The 22,956-nt window shown below is 44.2% G+C and overlaps 1 protein-coding gene across 1 annotated transcript in view; it reads right to left on the reverse strand.

Annotated features, from left to right (window-relative positions):
- LOC122804616 (putative RNA-binding protein Luc7-like 2) overlaps positions 1-22,956 on the reverse strand; it is a 1,326,948-nt gene that overhangs the window by 125,139 nt on the left and 1,178,853 nt on the right. The window contains exon 12 of the mRNA XM_044074589.1: positions 7,412-7,609. Coding sequence (XP_043930524.1) covers positions 7,412-7,609 — 198 coding nt within the window. The remainder of the gene's footprint in view (positions 1-7,411; positions 7,610-22,956) is intronic.

Consider the following 22,956-nt stretch of genomic DNA (forward strand, 5'->3'; position numbering starts at 1 on the left):
GGACAATGTCTGGAAAAAGAACAACACTGTCCATGACAGAAATATCAAGAACTACGAAATAAGGCCAAGACTCAAACAAAAGTAGATAAAAAGAAGTACTACTTAGACATCCAAAACAAGCACTCTAGAAACCCCCAACAGTTCTGGCAGGCCATCAATACCCTTCTAAAACTGGGCAAAACCACCACCTCACCCTCATCTCTCAACAATTATGATAATGACAGTGTAGCTTCAGAATTCAACCATTACTTCACAGAATCTATCCTTGCACTAGCTAACCAACTATCCACAAGAACACTAAAACCACCCAAACTGTAGAACAAACTAACATACCCACCTTCACACACTCACCTGTACCAACATCTTCAGTCAAAAAGCTACTCTCTAAACCAAAACCCACCACACTCTCAGCAGATGGTTTACCCACAAATTTTCTAAAATTAGCTGCAGAATTACTAGCCTACCCTGTCTCAATTCTTATAAACCGCTCTATACAAGAAACCTACGTACCCCATCTATGGAAAGTGTCACACATAATTCCCCTTCACAAAGGCGGAAACTCCTATGAACTATCAAACTACCAGCCAATTGCTATCTTGTCCCCCCTTTCCAAGCTTCTGGAGAAATGTATTCACACCCAGGTAATGTACTTCTTATCCTCACATAACCTCCTCTCCCCCACAAAGCATGGTTTCCGCCCAAACCATAGCACAACCTCTGCTCTACTCTCCTTTACCAATCAGATTAACCATCTAAGAAACAAATTCGTCTCAGCCATATCCCTAGATCAAAAGCATTTGATATGGTCTCCCATAACCCACTCTTAGACACTGTCAACCTTATCCTTCGCCCTGTCTACTACTTCATGGTTTAGAAGCCATCTCTCTGACAGAAAACAATCAGTTAAATGGCAAAGTACACTATCTCCTCTATTACCAACTACTATAGGCATCCCACAAGGATCAATACTGGGTCCTCTACTATTCACAATTTTCACCAGCAAACTACATACTTCCACCCTGCATGCATCACTTATACAGTACGCAGATGACGCCACCCTAATCTGCTCAGCCCCATCCATAACCACTCTTCAAAAGCTTACCCAAAAATCCTTCTGCTGCGTGGAACAACGGATTACCGATATCAAACTCATTCTAAACCCCAACAAGACCAAATTACTCCTTTTTACCCCTAATAAATCCAAATCCACAACTCCTACCTTCACCATCATCTCCAAAAACGGGACCACAATCTCCCCCCTCCCCTCACACTAAGCTGCTCGGGGTTGAAACAGATAATTTAAACTTTAATGTCCATACTCACAAACCATCACAAAGGTATATAACAAACTAGGAACCCTATACAAACACAAACAGTTCCTATTGGACCAAGCTAGAATCTCCTTAGCCCAAACCTACCTCTTGTCAACCCTAATGTATACATTACCAATCCTAATTTATATCAGGAAAACAGACCTAAACAAACTAGTTATGTTACAATAAAATTGCAAAATTCGCTAACAACTCCAATTTTAGAAGTCATCACTGTCTTGCCCTGAAGCGACTACAGCGGTTAGAACTCCCTCAGCTAATTAGCTATCACCAATTAGTCCTCACTTTCAACATAAGGAACCCTCAGAAAACCCCAGCCCTAAATCAACTTCTAAACCAATATTCTGCAAATTGCCCTCTACGCTCATCCAACAAAACCCTGCTCTGCATAACCAAAGCCAATAACACTGCAGGGAAAAGTCTGTTCTCCCACACCATTGCTAGGGAATGGAATAACCTCCCCCAAAGTACCTCCTCTGCACCATCCATCTCACGTTTCAAGACATCACTAAAGTCACACCTCTTGCAATCATGGCTCTGTCCCTGTATCACATAAAATATTTTCTGCTTTCCTCCTAACTTGCCACACCTCATCTCCTCACTGCTTACCTCAGCTATTCTGTACTACTCAAATACTCCCTATCAGGAACTACTATCCTACAAACTTTCTCACAGATGACATATATCCCAAATAGCATTATTTTCCAGATTCTATTACTTCATTTTTATGCTTTGTACTACCAATAGGGAATTCAATGTTTTGCTATCTATATACCAAGCTTGCTCAAATCAAACCAAGGTACGAAAAATCTCCTTGACTGTATATATGCCACTGTTTAGAAATTCTGTCATTCGTGGATTATGTGTTGTCATATAAAAACATGGAGCTCTGATTGTATATATGCCTCTGTACAGAAATTTGTGTTTTTTTCATTTGTTGTATTTGTACCGTTATGTTATGGAGCTTTTCTCCCCTGGCCTCCACTGTAAATGGACCTTGTTCCAGTCGGACTTTCCTGGTAAACAAATGTAAAATAAAATAAACAAAAAAAATTTTTGTGTGGGTACTAGTTTGGATTTCTTTTTGTTGGTAGTATACCCCAAGGAGGTCAGTAGGTCCTTTACAAAGATCAGGTGCTTTAGCAGCCTTTCCTGTCTACCTGATTCAAGCAGCCGTCTAAGTGTGGGTAAATATGAATATTTCTTTGTCTGCAAAAAGCAATGGCAGGAGCCAGACATTTTGTGAAAACTCTGGGAGCAGTGGATAAGCCAAAAGGAAGCACAGAGAACTGAAAGTGCAGTGATCCTGCCCTGAAACGTAGGTATTTCCTGCATGATTCCCTGATTGGGATGTGTAAGTAGGCCTCTTTTAGGTCTAGGGTGGCAAACCAAGCATCCTTGGAAAGTACAGGTAGAAGCTGCTGGAGGGTGAGCATTCTGAATTTTGGTATCACCAGAAATGTGTTTAGAATGGATAGATAGAGGATGGTGCACTATGTGCCCTCTTTTCTGGGTACCAGGAAGAGTCTGGAGTAGAAACCTTGGCCTATCTGTTCTGCAGGAACATGCTCTATTGCCCTCAGAGAGCAGGGAAAGGACTTGCTTTTTGGCCTCTGCCCACTGGTTTGGGGAAGATCTGGGAACCCTTCTGGGGTTGGCACAGTGTGGAAATAAAATCTGTATCCCTGGGACACTATGTTGAGGACCCAGTGGTCGTTGGTAATGGTGGCCCGGTTGCTTGCGTGGAAGAAGAGTTTTCCTCCTAGTGGCAAGAGCAGGTGGGCAGAGGGAGGGGGTGGAAGTGCAAAGTCATTGTGAGTTCTTACCATAAGGGGGTGGCTTTGCACTCCCTGGTTTTGAAGAGGAGGAACTCCATTGCTTAGATCTCTGCATTCCCTGGGGCTGTTGTCTGGAGGGCCTGCTTCCCCTGGGTCTGGGCTGAGCTGACATGGAGGGGGCAAGAAAGGACCAGTGCTCGGAGGGGCAATGCCTACTAAACCTCGGTGGCTCGACCTGTAAGAAGTCTGTCTGCATACATTCAGCTTTTTCTTCCATCTTTTTTAAGACCTCTTCTGCCTTGGTGCCAAATAAGTTGTCTTTGTGCAAGGGTGCGTCCAATAATTTGGATTTCTGTTCCTTAAGCCAAGCATACCTTCTAAAGACAGAACCAGTGACTGCTGCCCTGCAAGATACTTCTAGGGCATCAAAACCACATTGTAAGGTGTGCTTAGTTAACTGGACTTTCAGAATGCATTAAATCTTGTAACTCTATTTTCTGCACAAGCAGGGAAAGAAGATATTTTTTGTTTGTGGAGTTCCATGGTATGTAAACCAAACACAAAAGTCACTAATAAAAATACAAATTATGAGCCAGAACACAGAGCGCCCAACGATCCTTCCAAGTGGAATCAAGTCTTCAATGGATAACTGAACCAGAAACAACCAGGTAGACAGGGAATAAATCAAAGAACAATTTTAATTAAAGCGCTTTTCGTTTGCTCAAATGGGCAAACTTCCTCAGAATAACTTACATAACATCAAGGAACCAGGTTTTATACAGTGATCCTAATTAATTGAGTACAATTAAGCACCACAATGATAGTCACTTAACATTTAAAAATACAGGTTCTTGAAGTCATAAAAATGCTGGAAAATACCAGCTTTTACATACTGAACACTAAGCAGCGTTTCAATTAATAAAAAGCCTATGCTATACAGAAAGACCTATACATTAACAAAATAAAATTAAAAGAATGAAAAATTAGAAAATATAAAAATACCAATGTATTTAAAAATGTATATATAATTCTTGAACAATGTATTTATCAACTAAGAGGCATAAACATAAAGCTAGAAACATTATGAAACAAAACACCTTCAATATGCACAAATAAATGGTGGGAAACAGTGAATTCTATCTTTTAAGACTAAGAATACTTAAAAGACAGGAAATAGAGCATAGTTCCATGGTATGTTGCTGACATTTCAGCATTTGGAACTGACAATTTAACTCTCTAATAGCAAGAGTAGCAGAGGTGCATACCTTTTACCCCATCTGTCTAATGCTCGAGAATCCCTGTCTGAGGGGGTGGGATTCTTAGCTGAAGTTGTTTGATTCCTTTAGGTCCTAGAGAGATTACCTCTGGGTCAACAGTAGGATTTTTAAAAAGAAATTTGTGAGTCAGGGACTCTATAGTACCTGTCCGGTTTCCTGGGAGCAGGTGGGAGGGTGTCAGGGGTCAGACTGGATTCCATAAAAAGATCATCCGCAACATCCAGGACAGAAGGAATGGCCAGTGGTCTGCACTGTGGTAGATCTAAGAATTCCCAGAGTCTCTTTTTTGACTGAGGATAGTCCTAACATTCCTATTGGAAATGCTCCCTTAAAGTACGTAGGGTTCCCCAGAGGAAAAGTCCAAGGGTAGAGAAGCTGAAGGGATGGATTCCTCTGCATCAGAATCCTTATAAGTAGAGAGGGGTTGCATATCTTCATATTCAGATGCATCAGAGTCATCACACTCCTGTTCAGATAAAACTACTGGGGACAAGTCTCTTTCTTTTGGAAGGGGTAGCCTGGCTTCCCCTGATAAGCATTATAAGGTCTTCTGCCATTTTAAGCATTTGAGACTGAGGCAAGGAAGCAGGTGCCTGAGCTTGGGTCGTCGGTTTTTTGGGTGTGGTTTGTAACCTGGGCTTTAGAAACTCTGTTCTTTTTGAAAGAACTGTAGATGCGGAAGAAGTTGTCGGTCTATGTCGAATATCGGTTGTGCGAAGTACTTCCTCGGAAGCCGGTGCCTGCTCAGCAGATCCGGACCCATCCAAGATAGAGACACCTGCAAAATCCTTAGTCGAAGAAAAGTCTTGTGGCATACCAAACTCCGAAAGGGTCTCGGTAGCTCAGGGGCTGCGAAAGCACCTCACTGAGGACTGGAGAATTGACGATTAGCTTAACGGAAGCGTCGTCTGCAGTCTTGGACCTGTGCAGTCTGTCTCTGTCTTTATCCTTACTTTTTTTGGAAGATCCGTTGTCGGATGGCTTACCGAAGCCGTATCGGAATTCAAGGACTGAGAGCGAAAATATCTAGCTACAATAAGGGCCCGATGACATATAGTTGTGGCTTTGAACAAAGCACAAAAAGCGACAGTGGGGGATGTCGTGATCTGGGTCTAAACAAGTGACGCAGTAAGAATTAAAGTCTCGGTGTGGTATGTCCTTTCCACAGGCGAGACAATTTTTCTGACATCGGTTAGAGCAAGAAAAAAAGATCCCCAATGGGGTACTTAGCTTTAGAAGACTTCAACTTCAATTCAGAAACGAAAAACTCAGGTAGCGGCCGACTGGCACTCGTGCAAACTGCTTCTGCTTCGGGCTCCTCTGCAAGAAAGACTGATGTACCGGCATCGGCTGCCTGACTTTATACCACTGACTACCTGACGTCAGTCCTGGAATGACAGCAACTGACACAGAAATACTAAGCGTCTGGTATTCGGGCCGACTGAGGGCTACCCTGGCAGAGATAACCCAAACGTGATGACTGCAACAGTGAAACACGAAGAACATCAAGGGTATTACATGGCTAGGCTTGTACAGACCCTAGGGCCATTAGGTTAGTAACCTCCAATGAATCTATGAATGTGAAACAGTCCAAAAAAGACAAAAGCAGTGCATGCCTCACAATCTGCATCCAAGTTGGCAGTATCCAAACAGTACACAAATTAGTTGTGGGCATCCTGAGGAGGCAGTTTATGGCCACATACACACTTTTTGAACCCTGAAGCTTTAGAGGTGCCCTTCCTAGCGGTAGCTCAAGAACACAGTAATCCAGAAAAAAAAGCAATAATAAGAGCAACTACACACAATTGCCTACCCCATCTAGAAACGCAACAAACTTCTTAACTCTAAGAAAAGTTAACTAGAGAGAAACTCCACACAAGCAAACAGAACCAAAGGCGGGAACAAGGCACATCACACAGGAGAAAACCTAATGCTAACACAAACTAACACTAACCCTAATAAATCTAACACTATTATCCTATATCTACAGAAAAGAGGGCTAAGGAAAAAGGAGAATGAAAAAATTTTGTGACAGAAATAACTAAATGAGACAGCCAGGCAAAGCTTGTCGTTGACGATGCAAACACAATGAAGGCAAACAAAATCTGATGACAGGGTGCTACAGTAGGGGCTTAAGGACATAGGTGGTGGATCTCTTAGCCAGAAGATTCTGAGTATAACCATCTTCAGATCACAGTCAGATATGTTAACCCACAGGTTGAGACCAGACAGATAAGACATCAGCAGATCTTGCTTTGCACTATACAAGTCAATAAAAATGAGAAATATTCCCAAACAGGGTACACTAAAAACCTGTGTAAAAGAGAAACTGAAGATACATACTGATGACCAACCATCTCCTGTGGCACAAAAAAAAAAAAATGAAATGAAACATGGCATAAGCTCTTCTTTCTTCTGTGTTTCAGACTGTCGTCAGGGTGAGGTAGGGAGTGTTCAGAGCAAAGGACAACTTCTGCTATGCCTCAAAGTCAGAGTGGAAGAGTAGAACATGCCTTCAGCTAAATCTTGCAGTCCAGGATTTAAACTATGTCAGTGATGCCTATGATAATCATCTGCAACATTACTTTTATATGGGACATGGAAGAGAACCCTACAATGACCACCTAAAGCAATGTTACTTTTTCTATAGGGTATGAACCAACTAATGCTGAAAGAACTATACAGCAAGGGGGACTTTAGATTGCCAAGCTAATCCTGGACAGTAGAAGCTCATATGGTGTACCATTACTTAAAAGCCTCCAATGAAAATAACACATTTTCTCCACAGATATTATGAAGAAAAACTCGGTGCAGTGCCACTTGGTACCGAGAGGATACAGCTGAAAAGCCTACCTGCTGAAAGAATACTCTACCTTAAAGCTATCCACATTCATCTGGCCTGTGAAGTAGTCTAGAAAGACAGCAGCAGAACAGTCAGGCCACTAAACACCATTCTACTGGCCTGTTAGAAACAATGCTAATCATTAATGTAAAAAAGCCTGTTACACAAAGCAGATTTGCATACCTTTTCTTTGAGCTGTGATCTCTGCTGCGATCCCTGGAACTGCGTCCATGTCGATGGTGGCTCCTACTGCGGCTACGACTACCTGAGCGAGACCTGTGTCGGCGACGACGCTCTCTGGATCTTGAACGAGACCTCCTTTTATGGCTCCTTGAAGAAGAATGGGATCTATGCCTACGTCTTTCATAAGACCGTGACCTACTAAAATGTGAAGTCATCCAGACAGGTATAAGTCCCATTAGTGAACATGAGAAGTGAAAAATACAGTTTTGATTAAGACGGTACAAGTATAATGACATTTCATGAAGTACAGTTAAGGGCAAGATGCATACTATAATGACATCTGTAAGCAACAGCTTCATTTTCTATAACCAACAGAACTGCTGCTGCAGGCATTAGGACCCACTAGGCACATAAAACTTTACTCACTGCAGGAATCCTCCCCCCTTCCATCATGCAGAGTCTAAAATATACACTAGCTCTTTTTATTATAGTGTTCACTACAGTGAAGATAACCAAGAGAAGACACAATACCAGATACACCAAGGTGGGAGAGAAAGAAGGCCATGTTACAGAACACTCATCACCTTTCAACAAACCTATCACCACAGTAAGTACATCCTCTCCATATGTAATAAGAGGTCATTTTTTTGTAACCAAAAGGAGACGGCCTCTAGTCAAATCCCCTGGACAACAGTCCTCATAAGAGCACATCAGAAGCAGTGAACAGTAAAAAGAAATTATGCACTTACCATAACGTCCCATGTGAGTTGTTCATCTAGCCTTCATTCTTACAGACGGGTTCAGAGCCGATCTTCGGCTCGGAGTCGGCCTACTAAAAAGCTCGAGGTCTTCAGATAGCTCGAGGCCAAGCCCCTATCCCATGATGCACCTAGAGTTACCTCCGATCTTGTTTGCTAACTTCGAAAGAAAAATAGCCAAGGATTCGAAAGATAACCACAAAGCCTTCTTTAGCTATGTCAAGAATCTAAGTGGCAACTTGCAGACTTGCAGATATTGCTCTGAGATAGTGCAAAATAGCACAAAATATACTGAACCTACTGATATTGCCAACATACTGGCAGATAGATTCAGTGCAAACTTCATCTCCGTCTCACCTTTAAAAGGGCCCTCAACAATACCGGATAAGTGTAGTGTCCTGGAAATCACAGAAGCACAGGTGAAAACAGCCCTTTCAAAAGCCAAAAACACGGCATCAATGAGGCCAGATGGTGTCCCAGGCTGCGTCTTGCACGAACTACAGAACAAACTAACCCCCTACCTAAACACGCTGCTCAACCTCAACATCTCCACAGGCTATGTGCCATTAGAATGGCGCACAGCAATGGTTATTCTGCTCCACAAAGGAGGGGCCACAACTGACCCTGGTAACGATTGCCCCATAAGCCTGACTAGCCTGGTCTGCAAGGCTATGGAGCGCATCATCATGGAACTCATTAACAAAGACATTGGGAACCTCCAAACACTTGACTCGACCCAGTTCGGCTTTTTTAAGGGCAGATCCTGTCTACCAAACCTGGTTGACTTCTTCGAGACAGTTACCAAGGTCATAGACGAGGGAAAGGTAGTTCACACAGCCTACCTTGATCTCACCAAGGCGTTCAACACCATTCCTCACTTGGGTATTATAGAAAAACTCACCAGCCTGAACATAAACCCTTACGTCACAAGATGGGTTGCCAACTGGCTTACAGACGGAACTCACACGGTAAGAATAGCGGGCTCCAGGTCTGACTCTAAACCAGTCAAAGTGGTGCGCCGCAAGGCTCGGTTCTGGGACCCCTACTGTTCGGCATATATTTCTCAGAAGTGCAGGCAAACACAGGAGGACTATGGCTAACCAAGTTTGCCGATGACTGCAAACTGGGAGCCATAACTGACTCTCCGGCTGACACGGACATCCTCCAAAAAGGCCTTACTGAGACAGACACCTGGTGTCAAAGTCATGGCCTCAAGCTAAATGCCAAAAAATGCATAGTCATCCCGTTTGGGAAAAAGAAAATGCCCACGAATTACCACAAAGGCGACAGGCCCCTTAATACAGAAAAGGTAATAAGAGATCTGGGGACCCAGGTAGATAGTAATCTCTCCTTTGACAATCATATTGCCAAAGTAGTTAGGAAATCCTTCTATGTAGCCCATCTAATTACTAAGGGGTTCACATCTAGAAATAGAGAGGTTATAGTGCCCCTCTACTCGTCACTCATCAGACCCATCATCGAGTACAATGCCCCATTTGGGATGTACCTCACAAGACACTTCCAACAGCTTGAAAGACCACAAAAGCACCTCACCAAAAGGATTACTGGCCTCAAACATTTGTCCTATGCAGCCTGACTGAAAAAACTCTGGCTGTACTCAGTGGCATATCGCTTACTCAGAGGTGATCTCTGCCTGACTTACAAAGCCATGTCCAACTCAGAATTGATGGACATGCTCCACCTAAAAAAATCCAAGTCGCTGCGAGCCACGCGCCCTAGTGAGCTAAACCTCACCACAACAATAAATATAACATGCTGGAGGGATAGATTCCTGTCACAGAGACTCCCTATGCTATGGAACAAAATTCCTAACTACATTAGGCAGAGCCCCTCACTAACACTCTTCAAGAGAAGCCTTAACGAGTGGATGGGTAACAGAAAATACACCCCTGGGATCACTTCACTGGCTCTGCTTGACAGAGGCTCAGTTAATTAATCAATGGGGCAGCGAAAGCAGACACACTCTGGCTAGGCTTATAAATGCCCTCGGGCAGATAGCCCAGTACCTACCTATGAACCTATAATAATACCATGTGTCATTCTATCACTCTGTAAGAGAAGTTAGAGAAGGGGTTGAGCAACCAAGAAGAATCTAGCATTTTGGTCTTCGAAAAACCCTGGAGGGGGTAGGAGGGTGGAAGTAGGAATGAAGGCGAGATGAACAACTCACATGGAACGTTATGGTAAGTACATAACTTCTTTATGTGAAGTTGTTCTATCTCAACGTTCATTCTTACAGATGGGTAGCATCCCAAGCACCATCTATCTCGGGTGGCTGACAGTAGTTTTTCAGGACAGTAAACCCAAAAGAGGCCCTTTCCTGGAGGCCCTGTCAACTTTGTAATGAGCGATACAGGTATGAGGTCTTGACCAAGTGGCTGTTGCGCAAATGTTATCTACAGGAAGTCTGGCAGAAAAGGCATAGGATGTAGACACTGCTCTTATAGAATGAGCCTTAATTTTTTGTTGTAAGGGCATATTAGCAGCTGAATAAGCAAACATGATACAAATCGGATAACCACTTGAGTTGTTTTGGCCACTGGCATACCTTTTCTGGCATCTGAAAAGGAAACGAAAAGCTGTTCAGATTTCCTAAAGTCTTTTGTTCTATCCAAGTAAAATCTGAGTGGTCTATGAACATCAAGTTTGTGCAGCATATATTCTAAGTTTTTGAAGTGATTGGGGAAGAATACTGGCAATGAAGTTATGTACTCACCATAACATTACATGTGAGTTGTTCCATCTCGCCTTCACTCTTTACTGATGGGTTTGGAGCCGATCCATCGGCTCAGATACAAAGCTCAAGGTTTACCAGTAGCTCGAGACCAAGCCCCTTATCCCATGATGCACTGCTGAAATTACCTCAGATCTTGTTTGCTGCGTGTACTATAGTCATATAAGTGAACTACCCTGCCATGGAGAGGAAGAAAAATTGAGCAACCAGGAAAAGACCAACCTCTAGGTTAACTATCAGCCAGGTGGGGGAAGCAGGGAGGGATGTAAGAATGAAGGTGAGATGGAACAACTCACATGTAACGTTATAGTGAGTACATAACTTCTTAATGTGAAGTTGTTCAGTCTTTAGTGGAGCTAAGGAGCCAATCGTCTAGGTATGGAAACACCTGGAATCCTAGATGCCTCAGGTGAGCCGTGACCACTGCCATGCATTTGGTGAACACTCTGGGGGCTGTAGTGAGACCAAAGGGCAGGACTCGAAACTAATAATGATGGTCTCCCAGTCAGAAAGGCAGGTGATCTCTTTACGGCCTGGCCATTTTTATGTGGTAGTATGCATCCTTGAGATCTGCCAAGCACATCCAATTGTCTTTCCCTAAAAAGGGAAGTATAGACTGTAGTGTGACCATCCAGAACTTCTCTTTCTTCACAAATTGGTTGAGTCTGCCAAGGTCCAAAATGGGTCTCTAGTCCCCTGTTTTCTTTGGAACCAAAAAGAATCTTGAGTAAGTTCCGGATCCTGTTTGGTCTACTGGGACTGGCTGGATGACTTTTTCTAGCAACTTGTGGACCTCTAGAGTTGCTTGTTCCCTGTAACTGGGTGGAACGACCGGGATTCTCCTTGCGGGTGGAGGTGGAGTGGAGAACGGTATGAAACACCCTCCGGAAATAATACTTTGTACCCAGCTGTTTGTTATATCTTGCCAGGCGTCTGGGTACAATGACAAGCGACCCCAGACTACCTCCAGAGCAGGACAGTCGGGCCTCCTTTCAGGAGTGCTAAATGGATTGACCAGAGAAGTGATCTCTGTCACCCTGGTGTTGCGGACCCCCTCTTTCGCAAGGGTGGCATCTTCCATTATTGCCCCCCTCCTATCCCCCTAGAGGGGGGTTCACCACGTGTCCTGAAAGGCTCCTTGGGCTTTTTGGAACCACATCTTTCCTCTCCTTTGGCCTCTGGGGTAAGGCCGAGTAGGGGTGGAAAAACTGACTCCAACGGCAGACAGAGTCTTTCCCTCCTGTTCACACCTGGTCAAAGTTTCCTTCACTTTAAGCCCAAAGAGAGATGAGCCATCGAAAGAAGTGCGAATGAATGAAGACTTAAAGGGCTCTGTGAAGGAACACAAGTGGATCCAGGAATGTCTTCTGAGAGCAACTCCTGTACCCGCTGCCCTACTCGTCCCATCAGCTGCATATATGAGACTCATGGACGAGTTCACAATGGAACTGAAGGTAGCAAGCTGGGCGGAAACTTTATCGGAAGCCCCTGCAGCTACAGTACCCTAAAGAGCATCTCCCAACTCCTTAAGGAGATCTCTTTGCAACCTAGTGAAATGGGTCAAATAGTTCAGGAATCGGAGTACAAAAGTCGTTGAACTAAACATGCATTTCCCATATCTATCCATGATCCTAGACTCTCTGTTAGGAGGATGGATAGATGAAGTCTCAGAAATCTCCTTTTTGGTGGCCGCCGCCACCACCATGGTATCAACAGGGACTCCTTTGCACAAAAAGGATTTATCTCCGGGAGCAGAATAAACTTGTTAGGCCTCCGAGGGACAGGCTCCATGGACTCCGGTGACTCCCACGCCCTCAGAGAGACCAGCTGCATGAGCTCATCGAAGGGTGGAGACGCTCAAGAGGTGGAAGGTTGAGACCCGAAAGCCTTCAAGAGAACTGACTCGTCTTCAGTAGGACTTTTGAACTGCCAATCAGCCCTCTGCCTAAGGATCTCGAGCATCTCCGCAAAGGAGATACCCTCACAGGGGGATCGTGGGGACCTTTCTGACTCATCCAAAGTCAGTGTTAGATGTCAAGGACTCCTTGTGGGGAGTCTAAGTGTCTCCTCTTGCACAATCTCTTCCTGGGAACCGCCTCAGTGGGAGCTTCTGGGGAGGTCTCAGAAGAGCAGGGGGTGGCCTGTGGGGTTACTTGAGGCTCAGGGTCACTACGTCTAGTCTGGATGATGGAAGCAGAAGCGGACACAGGCGCTTTGGGGGAAGAGGAAGCCAGACCCGGAGTCGAGGATGTCTTTGGGGACAAGGCTCTCCTCATGGCTTCGAAGGCATCATGGCTCCGATGAGGAGTGGACGGACCCGAAGGACCCGCCAGCCCCCCCCCCCGCACCGAGGCCGTGGCTCCGAGCCGGAGGTAGGACCCGAGCTCATTTGAGCTGAAGCCCCGAGAGGAAGAGTCTGCAATGACAAGTTGGTGCGACTATCCTCCCCAGACCCGACAGGACAGTGTCAGCTACTAGAGTCCCCAGTCGCGTGTCAAGGATGTCAGAGTAGATGGAACAGAGGACACCAGAGCAGGTCTCGGCTCCAAAGGCCCCACAATCAACAGGTTGGCCTCCTCCGGCTTTGAAGGTCTGGTACGGCTCGGAGGAGGAGCAGTCAAATCCGGGGTAGTGGTCTTCGGTTCAGACGGTAGGGTTGGAGCCGACAATTTAGCAAGGTCTGGTGCCCATAACAGCTTCTGCACCAATCGGTCCATATCCAAATCCGAGAAGCTGACAGAAGACCTAGTGGAGTGCACCAACAGTGCCGACTGAAGGAGTGGAGATGCAGGTCTCTCAGATACTGGCTCCAGAATTGTTGGCCGGCTCCAAAACAAAAAGACACTCTGCTCCGAGATCTGTGGAGCCGATGTCCCAGGATCTTCTACTTTCTTAGACATTTTAGACGCTTTAGATTCCTTGGAGTCCCCTGAAGACTTTGAGGACTTGGAAGACTTGCTGGCCCCATCCTGGACACCCAATGCTTCGGACAAAGGATGCTTCAGCAAGCCTCTGTCAACTAGCTTCCTTTTCCTCTCCAATAAGACTCTCGAGGAAAAGGAGTGGTAAATGCTGCAGGACTCCTGCAAATGTACAGCACCTAAACAATAGACACACTGAACGTGGCCATCAGTCACAGACATCTTTTGCCTGCAGTCTGGGCATTTCTTAAACCCAGACTTTGGGTGCTTGTCCTCAGACATATCCAAAAATAAATACCTTAGGCTTAATGATCAAACAAACAACAATACCTTAGGCTTAACAGCAAAAAAAGCACACAAAAAGCCTAATAAAACACTCAGAATACAATATATAGAGCCACACCCAGGGTCAAGGCAGAACAAGCCTAGCGAACAGCCATATTTACAGATATAACTGTAAAAATATTACACACACACACACACACACACACACACACACACACACACACACACACACACACACACACATACACATTATAAACAATGGCTCAAAAGAAAGGGGGCCAACACTAGCAACAATGTTGTATCTATAAGTAAATTATCAACTAGGCCGAACACGAGGCCACTACAAACTACTAAACTGTTAATAATATAGAAGGGAAAAGGGAGCTTGTAAAAAGCTGCACAAACTACTCTAATAACTATAGAATAATGGGGAAAAAAAAACATTTTTAGAAATAACTTGCGAAAAACGCTTATTTTGATGACAAAAATGGCTCGAGCAAACTGGAACTTCTGATGCATGCCACAGCAAACTAGATCTGGGGTAATTCCAGCAGTGCATCATGGGATAAGGGGCTTGGTCTCGAGCTATTGGTAAACCTTGAGCTTTGCAAAAGGCTGTATCGGAGCAGATGGATCGGCTCCGAACCCATCAGTAAAGAATGAACAGCGAGATTGAACAACTTCACATTCAATAATTTGATTGTTAGCTTCAGTACAAACTTTAGGCAAAAAGGAGGGATTAGTTCGCAGTGAGACTCTGTCAGTATGGAAATTTAAAATAAGGTTTAATGGACAAGGCTTGAAGCTCTGACACACTGCGGGCAGAAGTGATGGCTACTAAAAGGAGAGTCTTCCATGACAAATATTTCAAATCACATGAAGCTGGTTCAAATGGAGGAAGAATAATGCGAGAAAGCATAAAATTTAGATTCCATGGGGTATACGGAGATTTCACAGGTGGTCTGAGATGAAAGATCCCTTTGAGAAAGGCTTTGGATAGTTTGTGTGACATTATGTTCAATCCTACAAATCCAAGGTGAAAATTAGAGATAGCAGCAAGTTGAACCCAAACTGTTGCTGCTGCAGCTCCTTTGTTGAGAATCATGGTCAAGAACTCTAGTATAGAGGCCATAGGGGCTAGGTAGGGATCAATGTTGTTTTGAGAGGCCCATATAGAACATTTTTTCCATTTGCTAAGGTATAGCTTCCTCAGAGAGGATTTATGAGAGGATATTAGAATTTTCTTTGTCTCATTAGAAAGGTTATGGAACCTGGCTATGATGGGAATTGGAGCAGCCAAGCTGTCAGCTTCAGGGACTGAAGAGTGGGGATGACGTTCCCCCAACGAGTGCGTCAGAAGATCTGGAACTGGGTCCAGAACCCAGAGATCCTGCAATTGATGAAGTCGAAGAAAGGGGAAACAAATCTGGCAAAGCCAATGAGGGGATGTTAGAATGATGGTCCTTCCCAGGGCTTTTGCTTTCTGTAGTACTTTGGGTATCAATGGAATTGGGAATGCATAAAGGAGACCCGGAGGCCAATCGTGTATGAGCGTGTCCCTTAGGGCTTCTCCCGGAGGGGTAATCAGGGCAAAGTAGCTTCTGCATTTTGTGTTCATGTGGTTGGTGAAAAGGTTGCAGCAAGGCTGGCCTCACCTATGGAATACCCTGTCCGCTACTTCTTTCTTGAGGGACCACTCGTGAGGCAACAAAATTGCTCTGTTCAGCTTGTCCACTATCACGTTGGATTTCCCTGGGATCTGCGTTGCTAGCAGAAAGCGCTGGGTGGATATAGGCCACTGAAACACACACACCACACCAGGATAGAGTATGATAGCTTTACTGATGTATCCGGTATCTCGCCTTACTCCTTCAAGGAATAAAGTTTTACGTCAAGCAGCCATATTTTTATACTGTGACATAATTACTGCTTAATTAATTGATTTCAATTAACCTCTAAAATCAATTACAAAATCACGTCATCATCTCCATTAAAGTGCCCGTAATATATGGCCTAATACATATTTTCCTACTGAAGTCATACTTTACATCTGATATAAATTCATTTTTGACATTTGATGTAAATTCATTTTTTAACAAATACCATGAATAAATCCCATACACATAAAAGTATGCAAAATAAATGTATCATAATATGCACATTTCATTAGTTCAAACTCTACATATGAATAATTATAAATGTATAAACATATGTAACTTTATACAAATATAATACTTCAATACATAAAGGGCTTGCCCAAAGTGAACTATACTGCTAAAAGCACATTCTGTGGCATGAAAATCCCTTATCTACCCTACAAATTATATCTAAACAATTATGTGTAAAAATATCTGAACAGTTGTGTATAAAACAATTTCAATAATTGTGAACATTTAAATCTAATTCCATATTTAATCCCCTAGGATGCAATGTTTTAAAATTAATAATACATTTGGTCTCCAACTGAATTAATTTATCAACCAACACATCCCCTTTCTGTGATTTTGGTTTGGCCAACACACTGAAGAAGTCATCTGAGCCTCCATGGGACTGATTAAAATGTTCCGCCACTGGACTCTCCATCCTACCCCTTCTGATGTCTCCCATGTGCTCCATAACTCTTTTCTTCACAGCTCTTTTTTTCTGACCTATATACCACTGGACTGTGGTACAACCACATCCTATGATATAAACTTCTCCCCCTGATTCACAATTACACATGTCCCTAGCTCTATAAATTTTACCATGAATATTGACCCCATCCACGTTTTTAATTTTCCTACATATGGTACATTTCCCACAGGGAAAACAAACTCCCCTTCCTACCATTTTTATTTTGCAATTTACCTATCGATAATTCTTTCAAAATTTTTGACCTACTGTAGGAAAAGGTTACCCTGTCTTAAAAAATGCTCCCATATTTTTCATCACTGAGGACAATGGGCCATTACCTGTTTACCAGACCTCTCAAGATGTCTGAAAATGGGGAGTATTTAACAGAAAACACAGACTCCTGTGCTTCTTCCTGAGATGTGCCATCCCTCTGTTGGCCCTATCTTCTCCAATGAATGGATTGTGTGTCAGCTCCAACATCTTTTTAACTCTGTTTTCCGGTGCAGCCAAAACATCTTCTTGATATCCCCTTATTGCAAGTTTGTCCCTAACTTTATTAAATTCATATGCCAACTCATTCTTCTTTGAGGTATTGTTTGCTATTTGCAAAAATTCTCCATATGGCAGTGATCCCAATAAGTGGGGGGCATACATACTATCAGCGGTAAAAAAATATTGATAGCTGTATCCTTCACACAAGGTTTAAATGCCACCGTGAAATTCTCATCCACGAAAAATTTTAAATCCAGGTATTGCATTGGCAGCCCTGCTAGTATTAAAAGTAAACCCAAGTCCAAATGGACTGTCTTGCAATATTTATATGAAGTTACCAAACTCTTCTATCTCCCCCTGGAGGGGGGTTCACCATGTGTGTCCTGAAAGGCTCCATGGGCTTTGCAGAACCACATCTTTCCTCCCCTTTGACCCTTGGGGTAAGGTCTGGAAGGGGTGGAAAAATGGATTCAGACAACAGAGTCTTTCCTTCCTGCTGACACTTGGTCAAAGTTTCTTTAACTTTGGGCCCGAAAAGGGACGAGCCATCAAAAGGGGTATTTACAAAGGATGACAAAGGGCTTCGCAAAGGAACACAAGCGCATGCATGCAGGAGTGTCTCCTATGAGCAATTCCTGTACCCGGTGCCCTGCTCGCTCCATCAGCTGCATATGAAATGAGGTGCGTGGACGAGTTTACTATGGAGTTGAGGGTAGCAAGCTGGGAGGCGGCTTTATGTGAAGCTCCTGCAGCTACTCTACCCTGAAGAGCATGTCCGAGCTCTTTTAGGAGATCTCTCTGCAGTCTAGTAAAATGGGTTATATAGTTGAGCGAGTGCAAAAGTCACTGAACTGTAAGTGCGCTTCTCATATCTATCCATAATCCTAGAATTTCTGTTAGGAGGATGGACAGAGGAGGAAGTTTCTGAAATTTACTTTTTGGTGGCTGCCGCCGCCACCACCATGGCATCAACTGGCACACCCTTAGTAAGAAAAGATTTGTCCTGGGGGGGGGGGGGCAGAAGTAAATTTATTAGGCCTCCTGGGGATAGGCTCTATGGTGTCCGGAGACTCCCACGCCCTTTGTGAGACCAGCTGCATAAGCTTATCAAAGGGCAGAGACACCCAAGAGGTGGACAGCTGAGACCCGAAAGCCTTCAAAATAACTGACTAGTCTTCAGTAGGGTTGGTGGACTGCCAGCCACCCCTCTGCCTAAGGATTTCTAATATCTCAGCAAATGAGAAATCCTCAGAGGGGGACTGTGGGGAGCCTTCGGATTCATCCAAGTTGGTATCGGATGCAAAAGACTCATGAGGGGAGTCTAAATACTTCCTTTTACAGATTCTCTTCCTGGGAACCTCATCAGTGGGGGCTTCTGGGGAGGTCTCGGAATGGGATGGGAGGGTGGCCTAATGGTTAAGGTGTTTACCTTACAAACACAAGGTGCAGGGTTTGAATCTCACAAGGAATAATTGGCTAGGCTTAAAATGGCTTGCAAGGGCAGTTAGCCTAGTACTAACCTATGAACTATATGAAGAGCAGAGCCCACCCAATGGGGCTTCCTGAGGCTCTGGGTCTCTACGCTTGGCAAGGATCTGTGAAGCAGAAGCAGACAGGTGCTTTTGGGGAGGAGGTAGCCGGATCTGAAGTCAAAGATGTCTTAGGAGACATAACTCCTCATGGCTTCGAAGGCACCTCTGCTCAGATGAGACGGTACCGACAGATCCAAGGAAACCATCTATATCCCCTGCACCGGGACAGTGGGCTCCGAACCAGAGGTAGGAGCCGAGCTCATCCGAGCCGAAGCCCCAAGAGGCAGAGTCGGAACTGACAAGTCGGTCCGACTATCCTCCCCGGACCCGACCAGACAGTGTTGGGCTCCTAGATTCCTCAATCGGTGTCGAGGACATCAGAGTAAATGGAGCCGAAGACACTGGAGCAGGCATTGGCTCAGAAGGCTCCACGATCATAAAGTCCAACTCCTCCAGCCCGGAAGGACCAGTATGGCTCAGAGGAGGAACAGTAGTAGATGGTAAAAAGGGTCTTCGGTTCCAAAGCTGTTTGGGTTGGAGCCGGATAAGAATTTAGCAAAGGCCGGTGCCTGTAAAAGCTTCTGCACCACATGATCCACATCCAAATCAGAAAGGCTAATGCGAAGACCGAGATGAGTGGATAGGAAGAGGTACAGATTGATTGCAGGAGTGGAGACTTCGGCACATTGGATACTGGTTCCAAAACCGGGGACCGGCTCCGAAAGGACAAGACTGTCAGCTCCAAGGTCTGTGGAATCGACAAAGAATTTTTTGATTTCTTTACCTCAGAAGTATAAGCCTTAAAAGACTGAGAATTTACTGGACCCATCCTGGTCGCTCAAAGCTTCTTGAGAGGAAGGTTTAACTAAACATCTGTCGATTAACTTTTTTTTCCCGTGAAGAACTCTAGAAGAGAAAGAATGACAGATGGAGCAGCTTTCCTGGAGATGCAATGCTCCCAAACAACAAACACAATTCACATGACTGTCAGTGACAGACATTTTCTGCCCACATTTGGGACATTTCTTAAACCCTGATTTACGGTGTTTGTCTTTATCATGGTCAGCCATACTGTAACACACAATGTCAATAGGGAACTGTAAAAACTAGACACACCCAAACAAGAAATACCAAACAAGCCCTTTTAAAACTATGGCTAAAATACTAAACAGCACACACACACACACTAAACTATTTATCTAAACTCTATCAAAGCTGTGACAGAAGTCACTATTCAAAATTCTAAACACTAAATATACCAAACTGTGACAGAAAAGTCACTATTCTAAGCACACAATTCAAAATTCTAAAGACTGAATATACCAAGCTGTGACAGAAAGTCACTATTTTAAGCACACAACTAAAATTTAAAAAACTATTAAAGATTTAACAAGGCCTAAATAAAAAGAGGCCAAAAGAGCCAATTACTAGTAGAGAAAAAAGGCACACAAAGGGAAGGGAAGCTACACAATAAGCTATTCTAAGTATCTAAAGATAAATATCAAAGAATTGTTATCAATATTGTAGGTTCATAGGTTCATACTAGGCTATCTGCCCGAGGGCATTTACAAGCCTAGCCCATAGTTTTGTGGCTTACGCCACCCCTTTAGTATGGGGAACTATACCCATTATTTTGCTGTGCCTCTGTCGAGCAGTGACACTGAGGTAATCCCTGGGGTATATCTGCGATCTCCCATCCATTGGTCAAGATTTCTCTTGAACAAGGCCAGCGAGGTGCTCTGCCTCACATATACCGGGATTTTGTTCCACAGCATAGGGAGTCTTTGGGTGATGAATCTATCCCTCCAGCACGTCCTATTAATAGCCGTGTCGAGGTTTAAGTCTCCCGCCCTTGTGGCTCTGACGGATCTAGATTTTTTGAGGTGGAGCGTATTCATCAAATCTGGGTTTGACATGGCCTTGTATGTCAGGCAAAGGTCACCTCTGAGCAAGCGGTAAGCGACTGAATAGAGCTGGAGTTCTTTCAGTCGGGCAGCATAGGACAGATTTTTGAGACCCTTTATCATTTTGGTGAGGAACTTTTGTGGCCTCTCCAGCTGCTGCAAGTGTCGGGTCAGATACATTCCGAATGGGGCATTGTACTCAATCATTGGTCTGATGAGTGATGAGTATAGGGAGACTATGACCTCCCTTGATCTAGATGTGAATCCCTTCATGATAAGGTGGGCAATGTAGAAGGTTTTCCTAACTACTTTAGCTACATGGGTGTCGAATGACAGGCTACTGTCAACCTGGGTCCCCAGGTCCCTGATAACCTCTTCTGTGCTCAGAGGATTACCACCTATATGGTAGTTAGGGGTAACCTTGTTTTTCCCGAAGGGTATGACTATGCATTTTTTGGCATTTAACTTTAGGCCATGGCTCTGGCACCAGTTATCCGTTTCTGTGAGACCCTTCTGAAGGATATCTGTGTCAGATGTGTTTTCACTACGGCCAGTTTGCAGTCATCTGCAAACTTTGTCAGCCATAACCCTCCTGTGTTTGCTTGTACTTTGGAAAAGTAGATGCCAAACAAGAGTGGGCCCAGGACTGAGCCCTGTGGGACACCACTTGTGACAGGCTTTGAGTCTGACATGGCGCCAGCAACTCTGACCTTGTGGGTTCTGTCACTCAGCCAGTTTGCAACCCATCTTGTGATGTATGGGTTAACATTTAAGCTGATGAGTTTTTCAATGATACCCGAGTGGGGTATTGTATCGAAGGCCTTCGCCAGATCGAGGTAGGCTGTATGGACTTGCCTTTCCCTCATCAATGGCTTTGGTGACTGTTTGAAAAAGTCAACCAAGTTTAAAAGGCATGATCTGCCTTTGACAAAGCCAAACTGGGTTGGATCCAAAGTCTGCAAATTCCCTATGTCTTTATTTATGAGGTCCATTATGATCCTCTCCATGGCTTTGCAGATAAGGCTTGTCAAGCTAATGGGCGGTAATTTCCAGGGTCGGTGGAGGCACCGCCTTTGTGAAGTGGGACCACAGTCGCAGTGCGCCACTCCTGGGTGCGTATCCAGAGGTGAGACTATGATTAAACAGCTGTCCTAGCTGTGGGTTTAATTCCTCGTTGAGTTCGTGGAGCACACAGCCTGGGACACCATCAGGTCCCATGGATGCTGTGTTTTTGCTTTGGAGAGAGCAGTTCTCACTTGGGCGTTAGAGATGTTTGGGGGCTGCAACCATTTGGTATAGATATCTCTCCTTTTGGGGAGGGGAGAAGTTTGCACTGAACCTGTCAGCCAGTATGTTGGCAATGTCTGTAGGATCAGTAATCTTCACATCATTTTGAACTAGTTCTGAGCATATCTGGGAGTTTCCTCCCAGGTTTCTAACATAGCTAAAGAAGGCCTTATGATTGTCTTTTGAGTCTTTAGCTATTTTTCTCTCAAAATTTGCTTTGGATGATTTTATGAGAGCTCTTAGTTTTTACTTATAGTGATCAAAGGTGTTTTACCTTTTAAGGATTTTGCTCTATCTTGTAGTAGCTTCCTCCTTTTGTTGTAGAGTTTGTTTATGGCTGGGGTCCACCAGACTGGACGCTTGCCCTTGGTACAAAGAGTCTTTGTTTTGCTTGGGATTGCCTTATCCATGCAGTCCTGCAGGTGCTGGTAGAAGGCATTTGTAAGTGATTCAGCGGCTTGAGTACTGTTTTCCACGGCTCGGGGCCTTAAAGGAGACCACACTAGTCTTTAGAAGTGTGAAGTCGGCTTTCGAGAAGTTTTACTGTGGTCTTTTTTATTTCAGGTGGGGATGGGATGAGGACCTCCAGCAAGATTAGTTTGTGATCTGATCTCACCAGTGAGGGGTATACTTCCGGTGTTGAACATTGTGCTCCCATGTTCGTGATGATGAGATCAAGTATGTTTTCTCCTCTTGTGGGGATGGTGACTAGTTGTTCCATGGCATTTGAGTTTATGAATTCCAGGAACTTTTGGGCTAGGGTGTTTGGGCTTGAGTAGTGTTCCCAGTCTATATTAGGGTAATTGAAGTCACCTAGTATGATGGTGTTTGGAGATACATTTATCCCTCCAGTGTTTTCAGGAAAGCCATGTGAGGTTCCTGAGTTTGTGAGGGTGGCCTGTAACATGCTACAATTTGCAGAGCAGTCTTGCCTATGGTTAATTGCACCTGGATGGTCTCCGATGCATCATGCGTTGCCACCAGTCTTGAGGTGTGGG

The sequence above is a fragment of the Protopterus annectens genome, chromosome 1.part1 (genome assembly GCF_019279795.1).
Source record: "Protopterus annectens isolate FY-2018-M chromosome 1.part1, PAN1.0, whole genome shotgun sequence".
Classification (NCBI taxonomy): Eukaryota; Metazoa; Chordata; order Ceratodontiformes; family Protopteridae; genus Protopterus; species Protopterus annectens.